This window comes from Pinus tabuliformis, chromosome 9, assembly GCF_031772625.1.
Source record: "Pinus tabuliformis cultivar Carrire ecotype Pingquan chromosome 9, CPIR1, whole genome shotgun sequence".
Classification (NCBI taxonomy): domain Eukaryota; kingdom Viridiplantae; phylum Streptophyta; class Pinopsida; order Pinales; family Pinaceae; genus Pinus; species Pinus tabuliformis.
In genome coordinates, this window is record NC_142307.1 from 10,906,879 (window position 1) to 10,932,016 (window position 25,138).

The 25,138-nt window shown below is 40.1% G+C and overlaps 1 protein-coding gene across 2 annotated transcripts in view; it reads left to right on the forward strand.

Annotated features, from left to right (window-relative positions):
- LOC149146867 (transcription initiation factor TFIID subunit 4b-like) overlaps positions 1-25,138 on the forward strand; it is a 377,947-nt gene that overhangs the window by 30,713 nt on the left and 322,096 nt on the right. For both annotated transcript variants that reach the window (XM_089439051.1, XM_089439052.1), the window contains exon 2: positions 22,484-23,346. In XM_089439051.1, the coding sequence (XP_089295177.1) occupies positions 22,484-23,346 (863 nt within the window). The remainder of the gene's footprint in view (positions 1-22,483; positions 23,347-25,138) is intronic.

Genomic DNA, 25,138 nt, shown 5'->3' on the forward strand with positions numbered 1-25,138 from the left:
CTTTTGAGGGCCCCATTCTTCATTATGGCCCCTATGGGTCTCATCAGGCCTCTTGGAGAGCCCTATGACATGTATTGTTTATCATTTGACCTCTTTAGAGGCTCATTATTTCATTTATGAGCTAGTTTGGTGGGCTTGTCACCAAAAGTTAGGTTATTAGCACATTATTTTATTTTTGGGTCTTATGTGGGCCTAAGAGACTAATTCAAACTCCTAATTATTGTATAAGTACAAGTGGGATGAGTTCATTTTCTCATGATCACTTTGGATTGGATCACTCTTCTCTTTAGAGAATTTCACACTTTTTCTGGGATGAAGAATTGGAGCATGGATAAATTTTGATGTTTGGGTTGGAGTACTTTATCTTGGAGCTTCTTTATTGCCAAATTGTTGATGGTTGGATATGTTCTGTTACATGTAAGTACACGCTTTTAACGCTATTCTTGTTTTACTTTTCTCATATGCATTAAATGAGATTTTCGCTATAATAAGACTAATTGCTGCATTGCATAACTGCAAATTTGTGGAATTATTGTTTCTATATAACATCTCTCAATGTCTTTGTTGACACCTAATCATAGGGATTGGGTGAACAATTGTAAATAGTGTAAATAAATAATAAGATAAAATGGAGAGTCATTGGGAGATGAAACTCAATAGTGACTCCCTCATGTATATAACTATGATCAGCCTAAATGAATAAACAAAATCTCATTTGAGGAGTTATGTCCTGGCCCGACAGTCTGGGCCATGTATGTGAATGGAATCTCTTACGGATAATTCCACTGGTGAATTTATCTTGATAAGCCATCTCTTCTGCCAAGCGAAGTATAAAAGCTTTGAGGTCTCTTCTTCTTGCCCTAAAGGTTAAGTGAAGTAGTCCTTAAGGCCTCCTTGATTGAAATACCTATTCCTTTCTCATCATTCCCCTAGGCTTTATTATCCCCAAAGGATTAAGGCACTGGTCCTCCAATAGATGATCACTCAAAGAACATTTTTCTCCACCTTTCCCTTTCTCTTTAGGTCTAGTCAAGTTGGGTCACCTAGGGTATCACTTTCCCGACAAAATAGCCCAAGAAAAAGTTCGTTCTTCTAGCCTCTACTGTGCTAGTATGTCCTCAAGGCCTCCTCCAATTTTGAATCCATTCTGATGGTGGAGTTGTGAGATGACCCAAGCCCTAGTTGTGAGATCAAACTTTGCCTTAGTATTCCCTAGGCTAACACCTCATAGGATCAATTTGATACTTTTAATTGGAAATTCTTGCTTTGATCCTTTCGCCTTCATTGTCTGGGTTAAGAACATCCTTGGTTGCTAGATTCTCTCCCCTTAGCCTAGGCTGAGTCCACTTGGTTCTATGTGGTCCCACATCTTTGGAAAAGTCAATTCTTCAAGAACCATTCGGGAAGTAAAGTTCAATATTGGCTTTTAGGATTGGGAAACTCATTTACAAGGAATATTCCTCTAACTTAACTCTTAAATCCCCACCCCCTTATCCTAGGAATCTTTGTACCTTGCTTAAAAAACAAGTAAGCTCTATTCTTAACCCCCTTCTGGGAAAGGATTATTAAGTTCATTTCACATCCATTGGTTATTTCATCCTTCACAAGTGACTTTCTATATATCGGGTCTGCTCCCATCAGTGAAAGTCCGTAAAGAGTTGGGAGTTTTAGTTGAGGTGATAGTGGGCTAAGTCTCCATCGTTGCCCTTTATCTAGCAGTTGTCCGTTTAGGAGTCCCTTTATGCCTTCTGCTAGTTTGAGCGATAACAGGCCTCATGATGTACAAGTCGGCCCCACAAGTTGAAAAAACCACCTTGTTATGAACATAATTTATGTAAAAGTAATAAGTATAGATAATAAATAATAATCATAATAATATGTAATTAAATAATAATTAGTTAAACAAAGAGACATGTCTCTACAGATATGACTCTTCGTGAAAGGGTACTGCCTGGATATATATACAGGGCCTTCACTCCCAATTGTATCATCATTATTCATACATTTAATATATAATCTTGTATCTCAATGGAGATCTACATATTCCAAGTCTCCTGGAGTATTTAACTTAAGGTTTTGTTCGTTCCATTTGGTATCAGAGCAGTTCGATCCTTTGGCCGCTCCACTGCTGCACAGAGCTAGCTTGATCTAGGCCCTTGGCCATCAAAGAGTCATCAACATTGTTGCCATTGAAGCATTTCGCTACACTTTTGGATTTTCTCCATCGCCGAGTTCGTCAGAGGCCCTTGGCCCTTTTTTAAAGAAGAAAAAAATAAAAAAATAAAAAGAGAGTATATCATATAAAAAAAATTACATTTAAAAAAGTCAAAATAAAATATATTTATTGATTTTTTTTTAAAAGAAATTATTAGAAAAATAAAAAAAATAGATAGAAAAAAAATAAAAAAAGACTTTAAAATATATATATATATATATATTATAAAAAAGGGGAATTTCAATAAAAATAAAAAAGAGATTATAATTCGGTTGCCCAATATAAGTTTAAGAGTTTCTCTAATTTCATTGCAACCTGAAAGTTCACAGCCAATTTCACTGGCAAGAAATCAAAGAAAGAAAAAATCGTCAGGCAAAACAAAGATCACAATTTCGAGCAACGCAGAAATACTATTATATAATTGGAAATAAAATCAATGGTTTGGTACTGCAATTATGTATAATTTCTTTAGTGCATCGATTGAGCGGGCGTATACATAAAATTTGGTGTTGATAATTTTTGAAGTAAATCTAACAGGGCAACAACAATCATACTACTCTGTGTGTGTTTAAATTTGAATTTTCACTAGCAGAAGTTACAACGAAAATTTATATATATTTCGTTGGGCCATAAGAACTCAGGAGTTATATATATCTTGTTGGTAGTTACAATAATTTCACCATATGAATGCTCTCCACCATTCATACAACATACCCTTGTCAAAAGACCTATGCAGTTGCGTTCATACAAATAGAGTCACATCCGTACATGGAACAAGGTTATTTATAAGGTTTCTAATTTAAATGATTTGCGCGCCTTCATATTATTTATATATTAACAGAATTTAAACAAGGCTGCATAGATCATAATATTAAATCAAAGTGTGATTTTATTCAAATAAACATAAGGGTATTTGATTCAATAAATGTAAGGGTATATATTAAAGTGTCTTGAGTAACTCAAAGGATACAAAATGTATTTTTGAGGTAATTCTTAAAGAATATTATAAAATATTAAGTTACCTTTTTTGAGGAAAAAATTATAAAGGTAAAAAGGAAGAAAGTTGTGATAGTCTTAAGTATAGAAAGGGAAACACAAATCAAAAGTATTATTAAATGTTGGGCAGCGGACCCCCCCATAGCATGTTTTTGGGGCTTGAAGCCCGAGGTTTTGGTCAATGTAATGTAAAGATCCCGCATAATGCGGGCGCGGAGCGCGAGAGTCTAGGGTTGTTCGCCCTAAAATAATGTAATTTAATATAGAATGTGTCGGTCTACCCATGGTCCGCGGACCATGGGATTGTATAAATAGAGCGAGGCTCTAAGTGTAAGTCTAGGCTTTAGCGTTGCAGTGGTGCCCTATTCAATTACGAATGGCGAACCAACAAAGCATTTTGCCCATGGGGAGGTTGCAAGGGGTAACAATTGATATTGAAGACGCAAGCACACAGATGGACTTTGAAGTAATAGAGATTGTTGATGACAACAATCCTTATCCCGCGTTGCTAGGAATAGACTGGGGCACTGATATGAATGGAGTCATCAACCTGAAAAAGCGGAAGATGATATTCAAGAAAAGGTCCCTTCGCGTAGTTGTTCCGCTAGACCCTGCTGAAGGAGCGCGCTACACTGAACCTGTACGTGACAATGACAGCGACGATGAGCTAGATTGCATTTACCAGATAACGACGCAAGACCAAGATCGGGTGAACTCGACTGTAGATGGGAGAATCTCGTGGGAACGCGATAGTTCTTGTAATTCAGATTCAGATGGAGAAGTAGAACGCTGGCAGAACCGGTTGCACGAAGTAACAATGCTAAATTGCAACATGATGATTAGATCACTGCGGTGCGTGATGACAGAAGCAAGGGAACTGCCAACATATGATGGGGTAACAACGGTGGATGAATTCTTAGACAAATTTGAAAGTGCAGTACCGGAACAGCAGTGGTATGATGTGCTAGAATGGGCGTTGCGCGCAACACCTGCACGATGGAGTACACATTAGAAGGCTATTGGAAACTGGCACGAATGTAGAAGACGGATGTGCTTACGGTTTGGAAGTCCCCATCGTCGAACGAGAGCTGGGCAGCCAGGACGAAGCACCTTGCGCGCCCACCTGTGTTGATGGGTGTAGACGTGTGCTGTGCAAGCACATCCCAGACTAAGGATCGAAAATCAGAACCAGACGCGGCAACAGGAAACGTGACAACGATTCCACGTCGAGGCATTTAAAAAGCTTTGCGGAATCATGAACAAAGTTCACCAGGCGAGACGAACTGACTGGGACCTGCGCATACCAGCGGTTCGATGGGCCTATGGGGCCATGAGCAAAAACCGAAGTGCAGAAGCGATCCCAACACTGACGAGAGGAGATGAAACAATAAGAGCAGAGGAGAATCCCCATACCACAACTCTCGCAGATAGGACAGTATGCGAGGACCCGGGTAAAGGAATTATGCAGTTACAGGAAGAAATTCGGCGAGGGAACTTGAAACTTCGTGAACTCGAAAAAGCTCGGGTACGACTGAAGCAGAAAAGCATGGTAATAGACATGGAAATCAGGAAACTGGAGATCGAAATCGCGCAACCATGTCACGCCAACGGAAGGGCAGGACAAGATACAGGCAGCCATATCACCGCATTAAAAAATTGTCGCTGAGAATTTCTAGCTCTGTTACCATGGCTGAAACTACACCTATCAAACAAAGTAACCAGGGGGCGCATTGTATAAGGAAGAAGGCGAGGTGCCGACTGGCGCGAGGGTAACTAAGGGAGGCCCGCGGACCGGGTTGAAAGGTGACTTGAAGCCTTGCACCACGGGTGCGACCACCTGACTATCTGTAGGAAGCACAGTCTTAGCGCTCCAAGCAGTTGAAAGAGAGCGCGGGACTATAAACAAGTCTGTAGGAGAGTTGCGCGGGAAGGAGGTTACGTGCAGGGTCAGTATGTCACAGGGGTCGCGGTCGCGCATAAGGGGCTGCGCTGCTGCGCGGGTAGGCTGGAAGGTGACCGTTGATGTCACTGTTCATGACAAGAGGTCCAATTTAAGGTAGAAAGGAGTGGGCGGCGGGCAATTAAGACAGGAATTAAGAGCTAGATTCGGGATGATCTGCCGCCAAGAAGGTATTAATGACTCAGAAGTGGAGGGAATGGTCGAATTCAAATTCAAACGATACTATAAAATCCCTTGGGTTAGCCTTGAGGCAACACTTGGTTGTTTAAGATTTGAGCCAGTACAGAGCATTGAGCACCAAGCACCCTTGCCACCCTTGAGTATGCGACCGAATGGATCCAGTGTAGACACGATGATGGCTGTGAGAACTAGAGTGCGATTCGTGGAAGTTACCCCAGAGCCCCGTATGATCCAGGAGGAGCCTGGAGAGGCGACAACTGCACCAGAGGTTCCAAAGTCACCATGCACGCCGCGACCACAAAAAGACAAGCAGACAATGGGGCTAGTTTGGGTATCACCACGGAACCCATGGTTTAGTAAATTTTCAATGGCAAAGAAGGGCAAAGCCATCACCTTTGAAACAGAGGAGGAGGAGGAAGATTTGCAAGCCCTGATCGCCCAAATTGAAGCACAGGACGATGAGGCGGAGAATGTCTCCCAAGTGCCTTCGGTGATAAAGTTACCCCCCTACATCCCCCCGTGGAAGGGGAAAGCCAAGATACCGAAGGACCTGGAGGCCATGAAGAGTGCGCTCTAGACCCCGCTCCTTCCGGATGAAATAAGGTTTGAAGGTCCACCGATGGGACGGGTACCTAATATGAAGTTCGAAGACTGGGACCTCGCGGATAGCGAGAAGTTCCCACAGTTGGCCGCGGAGAAATTACTGCAGCAGAAATGGTTACACAGTGTGGAGAGGGCTGGGTTACTCCATCTGCGATGGATACCCCACTACCACTGTGCGCCCATCACAATTTTTGTCATCCGACAGCTGCTGTGCCTAGTACATGATGGGTATCTCTGGCTGGAGGAGCTGATTCCCATCACAGTCGATTTAATTCACCGGATTTCTCGACTGCCTATCAAAGGAAACGACCCTGCAACCATAGCAGGAAAGAGTTGCGACTTGGCCCTCGCAAAAGCTATGAAAGCTAAATATAAGCTGGAGAAGAGAAAGCGAGGGTACGTAATCGCAAGCATCAAGGACCAAGGGGTGCGCGTAGCCACCCAGCTGCTGGCCGACAAGCTAATGAGGAAATGCTGGGTCGACGAAGTGCCAGCATCTGTAATTGCGTTGGTAGAGCAGTGCGCAGAGGGGGTCCAGTTCAACTAGGCGCAGTTCCTCTGTGATGAGTTTTTGACAAACTGTAGAGAGGCCCAGGAGTAGGGTAAGACCTTCCACTATGTGTGGTTGCTCTTATCCATCCTGTTGGTTGCAGGAGAGCTGCCGGAAGACAACCAGTTTCCCACGGTTGAGGGTGACCTACCCGAAGCCGCGAGGTACACCTCGCTCTGGGCAATGAAAGACGCGACGAGGATTTGCGAAATAAAGGTGTTTTGGGTGTTCGTAGAGGCGAGCATATGAACATGGATCAACCGTAGGCCGCGCTTGTCCCCTACAGTCCATAACAGCTTACAGAGCACAACAAAGTTCAAGGCGGATATGCATAACCTGTATATCCAGGCGCGCAAAGATCCAACACGAACATGGGTGAAGGTCCCGTTCATCACAACGGATGATGCAATCTTTGCGGTAATGGCATCCTGGCCTCTGGAGTGGCGCGCCTTGGACTTGGCAGAAATGGAAAAGATCGCAGCACAACAACAAAAGAAGGAAACCAAGTTGCGCATCGCGTAGCTAGTGGAGAGAAAGCACCAGGAACAAGAAGCGGCATGCAGCGGAAGGCGGCTGAGGCAACGTAGACGGCAGAGACCACAACCGCGCCCACCAAAGAGACCGAGGAAGGCCAGGAAATGTCCACGAAGCAAGACATATAGGGGGGGCTAAGACAAAGGAACGCACGGACTCGGCACCAAAGTTGACCCAACTCAAGAGGCCACGAGTCCATGAGAAGCCAGCCTCGCGGAAAAAGACAAAGGCATCAAAGACCTCCGCCGACCTAATCCAGCTCATCGAGGGAGACCTTCTTGACACTGGCGAAACAGTGCGCGATGTCACTAAGGATGCTCTTCAAGAATTAATGACGGAGCAGACAACTGTGTTGGGGGCTCTCAGAGCGTAGTTGCAGGCATTACAGGTGCAACCCCCAGGAATGATGGCACCATACATTGCGGTAGGTACATCCGAAGCTGAGCCGATGTTGCGCGCCAGCACCACGAACACTGTTGTATTACCAGAAGGCATAGTCTTAGCAGCCGTTGAGGGCGACGAGGCCATGGCAAGTCAAATGAAGGGCTGGGGGTTGAATTTGGCTGCCCTTCCCAGAGAAACCCTATACCAATTACAGGATGAGGTAAATGCTGAGCTTCGCGCCAGGGAGGGGCACGCCCTCCAAGTCTTGAACGAGTAGAAGTTAAATTTAGAACAGCTCAGCCTGCAGCACAACAACCTGGTCGCACAAACCCAGGGATTGGAACAGGTCGTGGAGGAGGCCTGTAGTAGCATATCGGGGTTAGTCGTGCCGACGGTACTCCCAATAGCAGAAAGATTCACCAGCTAGCGGATGGAGTCCGCAAGGCCCAGTAGGAGGCTGGGAAGGTTTAGTTAGAGTTGAACCTACAGATTGCGGAGCTGCGACTGAAGGTGCAGCCCTCTACACCCCCGAAAGTCAAAGAGCAGCGCCATTGCGCCATTCAATCGGGGTTGGAAGCGATAGAGCATGCTGTACAAGAATGCACGGGATTGTTGGATCAGTCCCTCTTCACGCTCAGCTCATTGCAGAAAGATCCAACCATACAGCGCCTGGAGACAGAAGCATGATAAATACAACAGGCATATGAAAATATCAGGGGGATCGCACAGACGGTCGCCCTTACTCAGCGACTTGCTTAGATGGAGGCCCAGGCTCTCAAGGAACAGGTGGACGTCGCGCGCCAGAAAGAATTAGTAATTAAAGCACGCATCTAGCCTTGGCTCGAGGAAGCATTCATGGTCACCGCCACGATCGAGGGGAACGTGGCTTAGATGCAGGGTACATATGCGCTAAGGTAAGAAGGTGCCCCTGACAACGATGCATCGGAGAGTCGCGCACAACTAATACAACGGACAGCGGAAGAATGTGTGGCAGACGTAAGCGAAGCGCAAAAGTTGCTAGATGGACTCTGCGCGAAGATCACCGCACCAGCTGAGTGACTCGGGACGAGTCACGATGATTGTGTTGGGGGCTTGTTAGGCAGCAGATCCCCCCATAACATGTTTTTGGGGCTTGAAGCCTGAGGTTTTGGTCAATGTAATGTAAAGACCCCGCAAAATGCGGGCGCGGAGCGCGAGAGTCTAGGGTTGTCCGCCCTAAAATAATGTAATTTAATATAGAATGTGTCGGCCTACCCATGGTCCGCGGACCATGGGATTGTATATACTATAAATAGAGTGAGGCTTTAAGTGTAAGTCTAAGTCTTAGCTGTGAAAAGTGATATGGGTTTTTGAATAAGGAATTCGCTCTGAGTCTGTAAGGCCGAGTCTTGGGTCGTAGTAGTAGTAAGAGGCTCTGCAGCTGTGTGCGCAAAGGCCTGGTAGAGTTCGCAGCTATGTGCGCGGACCCTTGCATGTGCGCGGACCCTTGCAGCTGAGTGCGCAGGGCAGAGTCGGGATTGTATTTGAACAGAGGATTAATAAAAGATAAGTTACTTTTGGAATATTCTGTGTCTATGCTTATGGTATCTTTATGCATCTCTTTACAGTTTATGATTGCGCGCTCTTGTTATGAATGTTGAATAATTAATAAGAATACAGGGTATAGGCAATTAAGTTAAGATCTATAATAATAACACAGTAGGGATAAGGGATCTAGACAACGCCTCTTCGCGCTCTTTATAAAGTTGCGTGAAAGCAGTCGCACAAGTTGCGAAGGATAGACGGCTGCGCGGAGCAGCGCAAGCGCGCAGGTTCGGTTTGCGAACTTCCCAGACTTCATCAAGACATCCCTAGGGTGCAGAAACCTGGTTCAACACCCATCCCATACTACCTCGGGTGAGACCTCAGTCCGCGCATCGCGGACTGTTGCCGAAAGGGCCGGTAGTATCGGGATTTGTTTGGCTAAATCACTTTGAACCTGGGTCAAGCCCCAACAAGCCAACATTAAAAATAATAAAAAAATTAATAGTGTAATAATATATATATTATAAAATAAAAAAAGGGTGTTTATTTGAAAAAAAATAAAAGAAAGGAAGAATATATCAGTGTCGCTGACGAAAAATCATCGACAAGCAAAAATGGAGCCTAATTCGAAAATAAAAGAAGGAAGATTCTCATATAAAGGTATTCCAGTTGTAGATATTAGATTATTTACATTAAAATGGTGTATCCAAAGGGAAGAAATTAGTATCGCTATTAATCCAAACATCAAGGCTAATTACATTAATACTAATTTGGCAAATCAACTATTAATTCTAGAGTCAAATATAGGCGAACGAGAAGGTCTTTTTGGCGGAAAAGAATATGAAATTAATAATTTACAAGTGACAATTGATCATTATGAGTAGATATCTCAATTCCGTGTCGTAACTATGTTTAACCCAAAAAATGACATCATTTTGAATCAACCCTGGTTAAAAGAATTGGGTACGTTCATGTTAAACTTAGAAAAAAAGATTTTGATGTTTCTTTACAAGAGGAAGATGGCCACTTTCCAGGATGTGACAATGAAGTCAAAACCTATAAAGCCTTCATCAGAAGACTTTAAGGATATTTCGAAATTAATGTTTCAAGATAATAAAAAACTATGCCAAAGAAGCAGAAAGAGCTTGAAGAAGTCATCTCCAGTAAAGACAAAGAAATTTTGCGCCTTAGAGAACAAAATGAAAAACTACTCAAACAAGTCAAGAAAGTTAAGGCCATAAAGAAGGAACTCAAGAAGTACTTGTTGGAACAAGAAGAAGAAAATTTAAAGAACATTAATCAAACATTATTAGAACAAATCAAAAGTTTAAAAGATGATGAGGCTACTAAGAATAAAATCAACAATCTAGAAAGTGAAGAGGTTTTACGTCTAAGGAATCATAACTAAAACCACCTCACACAAATAAAGAAGCTTAAATGTGACAAGGTGTCACTTAATGACAAGTTAGAACAACTTCAAGAAGTAGTATCGAAGTCTCTAGTCGTTTCAGTCCAAGTAGAAGAAAACGGAATGAATATTTATCCAATGAATACCACAACTCAAGAAGAAGACACATCAGTGAAAGAAAAAATACACTCTGATGTTGGGATGCAAGGAAATTCCAAGTGAAGATTTTGTAACCAACTCGATGACATTGAAACTTGAAGTAAATCAGAATCTAGCCACACACATGATAAGGGAAATCAAAAGAACTCTTTATCTACATCCGAATCACAAGAACAAACATCTCAATCAATCTACGAATCCGTATCACTTAGAACCATAGTATTCAAAACTGGTTTTGCTAACCGGTTATTGGTCTAACCGGCCAGTTAGCAAGCCCACCGGTCGAAACCGGCCAAAAAACCCGGTCAGGTCACCCATTTCACCTTTTTTTGCAATAAACCGGTCCTAACCGGCTAGTTTAGGACGGAATCGGCTCGTTTTTAGCAAACCGACCGGTTCCATCCTAAATCGGCTGGTTAGAGGCACGCCCACCGTCAATTAAATTTTTATTTTTAAGTGACTGATATAAAGCTTTATGTCTCAATTTCCAAGGAAGTTGATGACTGAATTCTCTGTGAGAGAGTGGATTAAGATGAGCTAATTCTGATGCGTTAGAAGTGATAACAGAATCTTCCTCTGATAATGAAACAACAGGAGCAATCAATTCCAACATACGCTGGTTGCTTTGTATTTTAAGATACTTGATATTCTTCTGTACATGGAGTAATTGTTTGAGTGCACAGAAACAAGAAAACTACAGTCATTGGTCTTCAAGGGCTCTCAATCTTTCCTCACAGACTTTGCTAAACACTTCCCTAGCAGAATTCTTACTTGAAATATATACAATCTGACACCTTTTGAAGAAACAAAATGCCACCTAATCATCAATATCATAGCCACCTGTTGATTTTAATCCACATAAACAATGCACAATATGATATATAGCACTACACTAAAATTAAAATACAATGTTTAATGGAGAGCTGAGATGATACATCCCACTAACAAATTTACACAGGATGCTACTCTGGTCTCCAACAAAGAAAGGAAATATGTCTTCACAACTCTTTGTTCATGGTGCAACTTGAAAAGTTAGGAGGTGGTTGACACCTTGGAACGTAGAATTTGTGGAACAGAAAATCTCCCATACATCCAAGGAGCCTTGGCGCATGTTCAAGGAATTTCTGCTCTCCTTGCCCATTTTACCCTCCAATACATGACTTAAACAAAAGGAATGCCCTTTTAAAACATCGAAATAAGAAAATAAATTGACCAAATGAACTTACCCTTTAAGTTGTTTCTGGACTTTATAGGCCATTTAGAGCCTCATTGCTTATGTATTTTGCTATTTTGTCGATGATATGTATTGCACTCGGTGCCATTTTGATATATTCACCTTTACATGGTATATAAATGAGAAAAAATTACATATTTTGTCTCTATTGGTTTGGAATCATGGTTTTACATCTTAAAATAGTTTTGTTTCATTAAAAATTAATTATTTAATTAATTTTTTTAAAACCGGTTCGTTTAGACCAAACCAGTGCCGGTTAAACCGGTTCTGGTCGGTAAACCGGTTCATTAGGTGGACTGGTCCGGTCACCGGTTCCGGTTTTAAAAACAATGCTTAGAACATAAACAACAAACTAATGTTCCGAAGAATGCTGAAGTGCACACAACTCAGTTCAGTGATAACAATTCATCACAAATTTCCAGTAATCAAAAGATTTCACAAAAGATTAATTTAGGATGGTTAGATCCTTTCTCCGTGCAACAATTTTATATGTCACTCCAAGGATCATATCAACTTGTATTAACAAAGATGACTGTCCCGAGACGAGAAGACATTCGTAGCAGAAAAAGTGATCAAGTCCTTTCATCAACAAGCTTTGAGGACAAAGCTTAGGGGAAGGCAATGTTATGAACATAATTTATGTAAAAGTAATAAGTATAGATAATAAATAATAATCATAATAATACGTAATTAAATAATAATTAGTTAAATAAAGAGGCATGTCTCTACATACATGAATCTTCATGAAAGGGTACTTCCTGGATATATATACAAGGCCCTCACTCCCAATTGTGTCATCATTATTCATACATTTAATATATAATCTTGTATCTCAATGGAGATCTACACATTCCAAGTCTTTTGGAGTATTTAACTTAGGTACAAACTTTGTTCGTTTCACATCTCCTAAATCTCATATAAATAGAGGCATCGTTGATTGTATTTGGACATTAGATCACACATCAATCTGATCTGAAAATCACAGAGACATTCCACACATGCGAAGGAGCAAGGAGTCTTTTCCAGTTCTGCGTTGACCAACATTTTTTTTCTTTTTTTGACCTACGTTGACTTGGGTTGATTTGGATATGTTTGATCGAGCTCTTTGATTGTGGTTGGAGGCCAAACTTTGAAGGAGACCTTGACTTTGTTTGACTGCACTATTCTAGGCACACTGACTGAGGTTGACCGCTGATCAACTCTCTCCTTTGACCAAAAATTACAGGGACTGTTTGATTGAGACTTTGACTATTGAAAGAGGTCGAAATTGCAGGGATACGTTGACCATCTTTGTCTGAGATATTTTGCTCCTGCTCTAGCTTGTTGACTTGGTTTGACCGTAGGGTTTGATTGGCTCTTTGACTGCAGACTTTGACTGTGATTTGACCGACCTTTTCTGTGGAAGTTGCGGGTGTAACGAATAAAATATATAAATAATATAAATATAATGTAAATGATAATAATCATAAATAATAATTAGTTAAGTAGTCATTAGGTTGAAGAGGCATGTCTAAATGATACATGACTCTTCATGAAGAGACACTTGCTTGGTATATAAGCAAGCCTCTCGTTCTCATTTGTAAATCATTCATTTTATTTAATATAATATTTATATCCTAAATGGATATCTTGACGTTCCAAGTCTTTTGGAGTAATTAGAAGGAACTTTGTTCGCTTCATTTGGTATCAGAGCCACATTGGCTGATCACCATGCCCTTGGCCATCAATCGTCATCAACCTTGTTGTTGTCATACTTGAAGCGTTTTGCTACCAGTCTTGGAGATTCTCCATTCTATCAGATTTGCCGTCGAGCCTTTGGCCATTTTAAAAAAAATATTACAAAAAAAAGATTTATACTGAAAACTTAAAAAGAAAACAAGACATGGACTGCAGTATACCGTGTCAAACGAAGCTCAACTGCCAAACGAAACCTAGCCACTTAAATCCCTGCCATGCTATCTCCATTGTTGACGTCTGGATTCAGCCACAATTGTCGTTCTTCCCTTGCACAGGTCAGAGGTCTATTAAAAAAAAATTATTACAAAAAATACATATTAAAAACTCGACGGGCCACACAGCGTCCACGACTGGCAACCCACACAGATTCATCGCTGCTGCTTCTCTACCCCTCGCAACACCGTCCGTTGCTACTGCTCCCCATCTTCCTTATTGCTACCGTCGTCTTATGGTCTGCTACATAACCCCGCATCTCCACCAATTCTGCCAACCTTATCGACGTCACGACAACTAGATAATCGCATTTAGTCCACATTATTTTTCCAGCCACGATTGTCACCTGCCATTCATTCTCATATAAACTAATTGGGTGCCCTCCGCAGGAATTTTGCTGCTGTCTGCAAAAATTATATGTATCATACACAGTCATCATTAAAAAAAAAAGTCAGTGTTTGTAGCCATCATCCAACCATAATTCCATCGTTCCTTTGTTCGCTGACCAACGATTCCCTGCCACCACTCAATAAACCTTACTGCTTGACCAGTGGTTGTCCCCTGATATGAAAAACCACCATTGCTGAACAGACAACCGTTTTCTATCATTTCAATGTCTGTAGTTTCATTGTGCAAATACCTTGTTTGAATTTAAAATTTCATTGGTGTTTTTCAGAAAAATTAAAAATCGTACAAAGTATAAAAGGACACGATTCTATTAAAAGACACGACTTTTAAATCCATAAGTTTGGAATAATTAAAAAAATAGACTATTGTAATTTAGGGTAATTCGTACAAGTCCGTACGGCTTCATAAAGGACCTTCATAAAATTCTTTCAAATAGTTATTAAGTTATAAGTTTCGTAGCTTCGTTAAAAAAATAAAATGTTATAAGCTCAGTGGCATTCATAAAAGAAAATATTATAAATAAAAAAATGTAAAGAGAAGTTTTATATTAAAAAAAAAAATTCCATACAAAGTTAAAAGAAGTGAAGAAAAAAGAAAAAAATTATGGAATCCCTGAGTTGGGAACAAAAACAATCGATCGCAAGAGATATAGAACAATTAATTACAAGAATGGAGCGACGGGCTGAGGAGAGGAAGAGAATGGATTCCTTTTTTTCTTTACATTCATCATCACTTCCACAGAATGATGTTATCCAGTGTACCAAGAAAGTGCAGCTAAAAGATCAAGAGAATGACAAAATAGCCAAAATTCAACAAAGCAAGGAAGTGTTAGAATGCGAACATAAACATCTTGTGGATATACATTACAAAGAAATAATGGAAAAGGACGAAGAAATTTCCCGTCTTAAGGACCACATCGAAAAATTATTGGCACAAGTGAAGCATACTAAAATCACAAAGAAAGAACTCAAGAAGCACTTATCAGAACAAGAAGAGGAAACTTTACGTTTAAAGAACCTTAATAAAAATTTATTAGAACAAATCAGAGATCTAAAAGATGAAAAACTTAAAATTCAAAACACTGAAAGTAAGGTTGATGAATAAAAAACCAAAGAACTTTTACGTCTGAGAAACCATAATCAAAGTCTGCTCAATCAAACTAAGAAACTTAAGGAAGATAAGAAAGCATTAAAAGATAAGTTGGAACAAGTCACTCAAGAAGAAGTATCGAAATCTCCAGTCACAACAGTTCAAGTTGAAAATAAGGGAATGAATACCGATCCAATGAATATGACAACTCAAGAAGACAAGTCAGTGGAAGAAATGACACACATAGATGTTGTAGTTCAGACAATGGACATCCCTAGTGAATGTTCTGTTAGACTCCGTCTTGTATGTCAAATGTGAGATTGATTCTTCTTCAAAACCCTGTTTTGAAGAAGAAATCATTAAATGTGTTTTTTAGAATATGTATCAAATTCTCCAGCTCTTCAAATGGCAGCAGTTTCATCAGCTCCTATCCCTGCAAGCAGACAAAGAAAAAAGCCCTCATTCAAAATCAGCAAATTTAAAAAAAGGGGGAATTAGAAAACAGAGTTTGTAATAATGTGTTGGAGCATAATTGGCAAAGAATATTGCAAAGAGGATTTCATCAGATGGTGGCAGTGCACTCATCATTGATTATGGACAAATATGGAAGGCGCCCACTTCTAATGATTGCTGCAGGAGGAATGTGCATAAGCTGCTTCATTATTGGATCATTCTACATACAGGGACATTTTGATGGGTCTTCTCTTCTACTACTTGCAAGAAAATTATCATTAATTGGTCTTTTGGGTTATATTGCAACATTTTCAATGGGCATGGGTGGAATTCCATGGGTCATAATGTCTGAGATATTTCCTTTGAATATGAAGCGTATTGCTGGCAGTCTGGTGTCTCTCACAGCTTGGTTTGGTTCATGGATTGTCACCCTCACTTTTAATTCTCTCTTTTCTTGGAGTTCTACAGCTTCCTCCTTTATATTTTGCATATGGCTTTTCTGAGGTTCATATCATCGCACTCTGTGGCATCCAAGGATCATATATAATCTCTGTACCTGTGGCTTGCATCTATGATTATAATGGTTTGATTTGTTTTGAAGTTCATATGGTTTGAGGCTTGTATGATTCGTATGGTTCAACCCTGAATGGTCTCATTATATATGGGTCTCAGTGCTTCGCATTTAGCTCAGTGAAACATCATCTATGGCTCTCGCTTTCCATTGTCTCTTGGCATTTCAATGGTATGATCACAGCCACAGTATATTGGCTCAAAGTCTCAACTCTGGTATTCATATGGTCTTGATGGGCAGTCTCTCGATTGGGCGTATACGCTCTGCGCTGGCTCATGAATATGGCCCAAGAGGTGTGTAAACGGAAAGATCATGAGGCAGGGTTCAAAGGAGCTACCTATATTGATTGCCTTCAAAAGCCATGTTTCTTATGCAAACAACCTGGGCACACCACGATGACATGCCCACATCGCATAGCGACAGAATATGGGGTTGTCCCTGGCCCCCGCAAATATGTCCAGAGTGGCTTTGACTTTGTATTTGAACGGCAAATCAGAAATCATATCAATATGATCAAGCCAACTTATGTTATTCCCAACCAGGTTGACTCTGCTATCATCAAGTTACACAGTAGACGGATGACTTGCTTAGAATTGCACCCTACTAAGAACAATATTATTATGTCAGGAGATAAGAAAGGTCGAATTGGTATTTGGGACTATGAGAAAGTGACAGAGAGGACAGTTCATGATACAGTACATTCCTTCGTTCTGAATTGTATGAAATTTCATCCCGTGAAGGATGATTATATATACACATCAGGATCTGATGGAACATTTAGCTGCACTGAATGTGCACGAAGGTCCTCAAAGTATCAGTTATTGGTATGAAAATATGACTGGTTTGCAAGGAGACATGGACTGGCTTCAGCACAAAGGCCTTTACAGGACTCTGGTCCTACTTCAAGCTAACTGTAGCTTCTGCTTTTATGCTAACTTTGGAAATATGGTACACTCAAGGACTGGTGCCTATATCCGGTTTGCTGCCAGACTCAGAGGTTGCTCTGGATTCAAATTCTGCTTGCAGGAATTATTACAACTCGGACTTTATGGTAATGTTGGGTCTCAGCACAGCTGCAAGTATAAGAGTTGGTAATGAGCTAGGAGCCCGGCGCCCGAAAATTGCCAGATTTTCAGTTGTAGTTGTGGTGATCACATGCTTCATCATAAGTGTCATTCTTGCCGCAGCAGTCATGTTACTGAAAAAGGAACTGGCTATGTTATTCACAAGCAGCACTGTGGTTATGAGCGCTGTTTATGCATTGATCCCTCTCCTTGCAATATCTGTAATCTTGAATGGCACCCAATCTATTCTCTCAGGGGTGGCGATAGGATGCGGATGGCAAGCTGTGGTAGCGTATGTAAATTTGGCAACATATTATGTCATTGGCCTACCTATTGGAATTGTTTTAGGATTTAAGGTCAACATGGGAGTCGATGGAATATGGTGGGGAATGATAATCGGAGTGACACTCCAGACGTTGGCTCTAATTATTCTTACAGCACGGACTAATTGGAACAAAGAGGTCCAAACAGTATCAGATAGAGTCGAGCATTCCCAATATGAGGAAAATGATTCCTCACATATACTGCCCGCTTGACTAGGCTCTTTATGAAGCGCAACTTGTCAGGGGTTTAGCTACAAAGTGTTGTGTCGAATTACAGAAGCAATATAGTTAAATGGCATTTGAATAACCAGATGGCCCCAAACTTAAAAGCCAAATCACCATTGTAAACAGTAAGAACAGGACAATTAAGCAATAATAGGGTGGCAGGATTGCCGTTTTCTTTCTCTTTATTTGGCAACTTGGCAATACAGGACGGTATGGCCACGTCAAAGATGTGGAGTTACATTTCAAGCAAACCGTCCGTGAAGCATCGAATCATACATTTATCATGTCACTAGTTAAGTACAAGAACCATTAAAATGAGTTGTGTTGTTGTTATCGCCTGGGCGTTAAGATATCCATCACAGCAGAAGAAATAGGATTCGATCTTCTATTAAGGGCTTCAGTTAATGATCCAACGGGATCTGCGCTCCAGTTTTACCTCTTAATTAGCCAATCATCAGAAGATTTAGGGGTACGCTGTTCTATGTTTAGAATAGATGAAACACGCTTTTCTAATTTTTGTAATTGCAGTTGAAACAACACCTTTGTTGTTGGATCGATTTGTTTTTCCCTTAGCAGCATTTATTTATTGTATTAAAAAATTCATTTGTAAGAGAGAGTGGAGAGAGAGTTCTGAGCGCTGGTGGAGGAGAGAGAACAGAGCTTCATTGTACAGATTTTGACAGAGATTTTAATTAAAAAATGCAGCTCTGACCCCTGAGATTCCTGTGGTATGAAATTTGACATTTGTGTCCTCTTTTGTTTCATATGTAGCCTGTTATGTGTTCATTTCATTTCATGATCGTTTCCAATTGAACAAATGAAGTGTTAAGGTAGAATTCATAATTTATATGCTCTGCCTTTAAGTTTGTTCATATTTAATGTTTTCTTCTGTTTGACAAGGATTCATCCTCTATGCCCTTGTCAGCTCCTCAACAGTCTTGCCATTCCATTTAATCTCAATTTGATGTTAAACTTTCTTGCCTACCTCGCCTCAGGAGATAATCTGTGTTTTTGATTATATTTCTCTGTTCAAGCTGTTTCTTTGCCCCATGCAGCCCAGAAAAACCCCATCATTTATTAAAAACCCCTTTTTATCAATTTACTAGCCTAAAATCAGTTTCTTTTAAAGTCATCTCAGACCCTTTTAGAAAACTTTTTGCTGAGATAGACTGGAGAGAGCCCTCTCCTGTCCTCGTAGGGCTAGCTGCGAGGCTAAGTGGTTTGATGTTACCTTGAGTTTCGCCTTCTTCAACCTGAGGCAAATTCGAGCGCTAACATGTTCCATAACCAATTCAACAACATCTTCGCGAGAAAAAAAATCTAGAAACTTCATATTGACATCCGAATCATGAGAACAGACGAATTAACCATGCTACATATTTGAAACATTCAGAACCGAAACAACAACCTGATGTTCCAAATAATAGTGATGTAACCTCAATCCAATCTTATGCTAACAAATTGTTACAAAATTCCAGTGATCAGTGTACTATACAGAAGATTAATCTGGTATGGTCTGATCTCTTCTCAGTGCGACAATTTTGTTTGTCACTAAGAAGATCATATCAACTTGTATCGACGAAGATGACAGTTCCGAGACAGAAAGACTTTTGAAGTAGGAAAAGAGATCAAGCCTTTTTCATCAACAAGCTTTGAGGACAAAGCTTTTTGAGGAAGAAGGCAATGTAACGAATAAAATATATAAATAATATAAATATAATGTAAATGATAATAATCATAAATAATAATTAGTTAAGTAGTCATTAGGTTGAAGAGGCATGTCTAAATGATACATGACTCTTCATGAAGAGACACTTGCTTGGTATATAAGCAAGCCTCTCATTCTCATTTGTAAATCATTCATTTTATTTAATATAATATTTATATCCTAAATGGATATCTTGACGTTCCAAGTCTTTTGGAGTAATTAGAAGGAACTTTGTTCGCTTCAACGGGCCAAAAGTTTGGCCCTTTGACCAGGCTGTTGTTTGGTAACAGATTGTTGGTCTTTGACTAGTGTTGACTTGGTTTGACTCTCATTCTCTTGGTAGTCAAAGGTTTGACTTTGACTAGTTATGGATATACTATTGGATTGTATCTTAGTTGAACATTTGATGAATATTTAAGAAGAAGAAGAATTGTTTGGGTTTTCCCCCTTGTGGGATTTTGCATGGTCTCTGACCTAAATCTCTGTGTCTCATTGTCCATGGTTGTCTTCTACTTGACTAACTGTTATTGGGGTGAATTTAATTAGATGCAATATTGTTTTAAGTGATTATATCAACATAGAACATGTGAAAATTAACACTGACGAATGCAAATTTGTTTGATATTTCAAAGAGTTTATTACATGATCTCATCCCCCTGCAACATACTTGTCGGCGAATGAGAATATGACACTTGTTGAATTTTTATGTGGAAGCGGCCCTATGAATGTGTGCACATAGGTGCCATCGGCTCCATCATATGCCTTGTGAAATGAACTACGTAGGAGAGTAGCCATTAAAAAATGTTTAAGTCACCTCCACATCACATTAATACAATGCCCCCATCCTACATACAACTCATAACTTTTACAAGCTTGTGGGCTATGTAAAGGCAACACCATCCACATGAATAATCGATATACAATGTTCCATGAAAAAAGGCAGTTTAGTGAATTGTAAGGCGGCTCCATATAATTTGTTTTCAAGTGAAGGTGGAGCCATGGTATAATATGTGTGATGCTCCATGAATTTAAAGTCGTGGCTAAAAATATAATATGCTTTACCTTCCTCCACATATTTGTCCTTACCAAGCATGTGGTAAAAAGAAAAACATAATGGCTGATAATTACATATATGGTGGGGAAGTTCACAAACACATTTGTGGCTTCATGTAACCTTTAGCAAGTGTGCCTCCGTGATATATTATGAAAATATCTTGGGCTCATAAGGTGAGCGTCTTCCCTCTTATGAATAAAGTGGCCCACTATAGTTTAAAGTAACAATTCATGAGGTAAAAAAGGGATGATCAAATAAAATATTACAATTGCCCTCTCATGTGTGACATAGAGGATTATACATATAAAGGTTTTGGACCATCAAAGAAAAGTGATACCTCCTAGTACAACCCACCACAAACCAAAGTCATAATAAAAGGAGACCCTAAAAGATCAAGAAATGTATGATAGTTTGGCGAAGCTAACCAAGAACAACATCCACCAAATATATACCATAGCATCAAAGAGCATCTCATAACCAGCAACCAAAGCTTCAAGTGAAACCACGAACTCCTAACCCCAAAGCTCCATCAACCAATATATACAACCATGAAGAGAAAAGTAGGTACCAAGACAATCCACCACACAGAAAAATGAGTCCCCTCTAACTATGCCAATCAAACAACACAATCCTCAAAACCATATCAGTCTAGGTCTTTATGCCAAATTTATGTTAAAAACAAAATTTTGGCCCAGTCCTCTTTATTTCTATCAGAACCTATTTGGTTCCTGTCAATCGACATATTACGTTATATTTGGTAACTGGTTGGTCTTGTTAGAACTCATTGGTTTTTACTGTTTACCTCGTGACAAGAGAAGACACCTTAGAGCATTTCCTGGGTCATCAGGATCATGGCCTATGACCAGTGCTGACCATCTATCCATGTAGAGATCATGGGTATCTAATAATTCTTAAGTTATGGTTGAGTTTTGAGTCTCGACAGTGCAGAACCGACTCTGTTGTTCATGATGTTGCTTGTTGTTGCTCATCATTCTCTAGCCATCCTTGTGATGCAATCAGATGTTCTTCATTTTTTATATATAATTCCCGCTTATATTTAAAATTTTAATGCTTTTCCATTGCTCTAAGTCATCTCATCACATTTTCCTGTAGGACTATTTGATGATTAGGATTACCTCAATTATCGAATTTTTATGGGAGATCTTGTTTTCGTCTGTATACATTTGTAAAAGAAGTGCTTGTTGTCATGAATCACACCACATTTTTATGCTTTATTTTCATTTTCGGTTCATTCAGGCTGTTGATTGAACACATTTCCACAAAAATTACTTAATAGATTGCATATTAACAACCTTCCAAATATTGGTAGTTCTGTAGCCACAACAAATTACAGTGGCATTGTTATGAATAAAATATATTAAATATAAATAATGATGATAATTGTAATAATGATTAGTTAATTAGTAATTAGTGTCGAAGAGGTATGTCTAAATGGGACATGACTTTCCATGAAGAGGCACCTGCCTAGTATATAAGCAGGTCCCTCACTCTCATTTGTAACATCATTCTTATTCATACATTTTATATATATTCTTGTATCCTGAATGGAGATCTACATATTCCAAGTCTTCTGGAGTATTTAACTTGAAGAATGAACTTCGTTCGTTCTATTCGGTATCGAGCTGTTCAGAAGGATACTGAAGTGCGCACAATTCAGTATCAGTGCTGTTTCGGTTCAGGCAATTGAAGCCAATATCCACAAATCTAAGAAACTAAATCATGTGATACTGTATGATTTGAAAGGTGATCTTTGATATCCTTTGTTAATGGCTCTGCTATGTTGTGCGATCAAAAGAGTAGAACTGTTACACCTTTTACATTTCAGAACTAGGATGCCATCTTACATTTGTTTTGCTTGATTTGGCAACAGGAGGATTATCCCAAGGAGCACTTGCAGGATCAAATTTATCTGGTGCACATTGGCAGCCATTTGCTTCTCAACAACATGATGAAAATCAGAGGCAGCAACAGCAACATGAACAGCAAGATGGGGAACATCTGCAGCAAGGGGAGCATCAAAAGCAACAGCTGCAGGAACAACAATGTGGATGCCAGGTTGGGGATCATTCAAATCAGCATGAACAATTTGAACAGAGTCAGCTGCAACAACCAGAGCAGAGTCAGCATCAGCAGATGGAGACTTCTCAAGTGCAGCAAGAACAAGATCAGCAACAGAAACAGTTGAAACTTATGCAGCCACAACACCTGTTGCAACAACCGTCACATCAACCACAGCAGCAGCAGCTGCAACAGACGCAGCAGCCTCAGCAGTTGCAACAACCACAGCAGAAGCAATCAGTGCATCATTTGCCACAATCTCAGCCACAGCCGTTGCAACAGGCACGGCAGCAGCAGTTGCAACATGCACAGCAGCAGCAGTTGCAGAAGCCACAGCAGGAGCAACAGCAGCAGTTGCATCATTTACCGCAACCTCAGCAGCAGCCATTGCATCATTTAACACAGCCTCAGCAACAGCAGTTGCCACCACTGCAGCAACAGCAGCATTCCCATCAGCCGCTGCAACAACAGCAGCAATCACCGCAACATCCTCTGCAGCATCAGCAGTTGCATCATCAACCAGCACCACAGCCAGCAATGAACCAAGCGACTAGTTCCATGAGGAGACCAAATGTTTCTCACTCCATTCCTTTTGGTTCTTTGATACCGATCATTCTGCCCCACATTTCAGAAGAGAAGGGACAACAGCTTTCATCACTATATTCAAAGCTGAGAGTGAGTAGGAGCACATTTGTGTTACATTTCTTTTCATGTGCATGATTTTTTGAAGTGTTGCTGGATGATAATTTGTTGCCAAATTTTACACTAACTTCAAGGGATTTGTACATCAGCCACCTCTAAACAAATAAAATTTCAATGTGCCTTTATTAATTATGATACATAAATTACATATTACATTGCAGACTTGTTAGCACACATTTTTACTTCTTCGGAAATTGGATTTCTTGGTGGAACTGGGATAAGAAATCTCAATGCAACATGTAGGAAAATTTGCCCTTTGTGTCACATGCAAACTATTCTCTCCTTTTTGGCTGGTGCTTGCCAACCATATGGGGTGTCCCTAGTCTTGCATGCATTGCTGCTCCTGTAAATCTTCCAAACAACATGTAAAAACAAGCATGCAATGGTTCTTTTTGGCCAGCAAAAAAGTGGCCAAAGAAGTTGTAAAATAATTTGTGCTTGAGGTGGTGGAATTATCTCTGGCATTAGCTTTTAAATAAAGAAATAAAATATACATAAAGTGCTAAATAGGCGGGTTTTTAACCAAAGAAAAGGCTCATAACTTTTACAATATTGCACAAGAATGCCATTAGAATATCAACAAACCTAGAGAGACAGAGTAGATGAAAACTGAGCTTTATTCTGCAAATGCTAGGAGGCTGGTTGCACCAAGAAGACTGTTGCAGAACCAAGGCAGTGATGTTCATGCACAATATAATAAAAGCTAGAAGAGAGAAGGAGAAAGAAGTTGAAAGAGAAAGAAAGTATATGCTGCTGCTGAAGAAGATCCAACCTTGAGAAAGTATCCAGTACCTTTATTTAATGAATAATCATCATGTACGCACTGGTGAAGAAATGAGGCAGGTCAAATTCCTCATGCAATGAAAACCCATGCGCATTCATCAGTGGTGTTGAGTCTGTTGATGTTTTTAGCTCGGATAGGTACTTTCACATAGGTCAAGTGTCAAGACGTGGCGAAGTTGTCTAAAGTCTTTACCTTTGAAAGTGAATTTAATATCTAAGGAAATGTAATTTTTTTACATTAGTGAATTAGATGATCTAGACCGATGATCTGGTCTTTAATCTCAACTGTCAATCTTGTTAATTTTGCGTTGACCTAGTACCCGACAATTCATTAACCTAGCAGATTGTAGATCTACTGAATGAAAACACAGTGAATTTCTTAACACGATTACCAGGAGTAAAATTACACAACCAATCTCAATCACAATGACACAGATTCTGCCCAATCAGCAATTCTTTATTGAACTTGAATTTATTTGTGCTCTTGTCTTGGGATAATGGCCCAATTGTGAAAGTTACATATACAATATGCCTTGGATATGATCCAGCAAATCAGGCCCTAGATTGTTCCTCGATCTCCTTAGCTGAATCTAGATATTGAATATTGCCCTTTTGCACTTCCTCGGACCTGGCACACTAGAGTATCATACTCCTCACTTGACAAAATCTCTCTCTCAAAGGCCAGTGTCGTTGTATCGTGTGTCTTTCTCCTTTCCTTAGCCTTGTTTTTGTAACTTTATATTGAGCTAAATCCATAACCCTAATCTCCAAAGTGATTCACTGTTGAAGAATGTAACTAGGTTCGCTCTTGATAAATTGTATTTGAGTCATAATCAAATGTATTTATCAAAAGAGAGAAAGAAAGAAATTTATTATTATTAATATGACTTATTAAAGCATGGGTTTCATGCTTGGGTCATCATGTTTTAGGTCAAAGTCCCCATTGAAGACTTCTAGGATTTATACTGAGTCATTAGAGTCA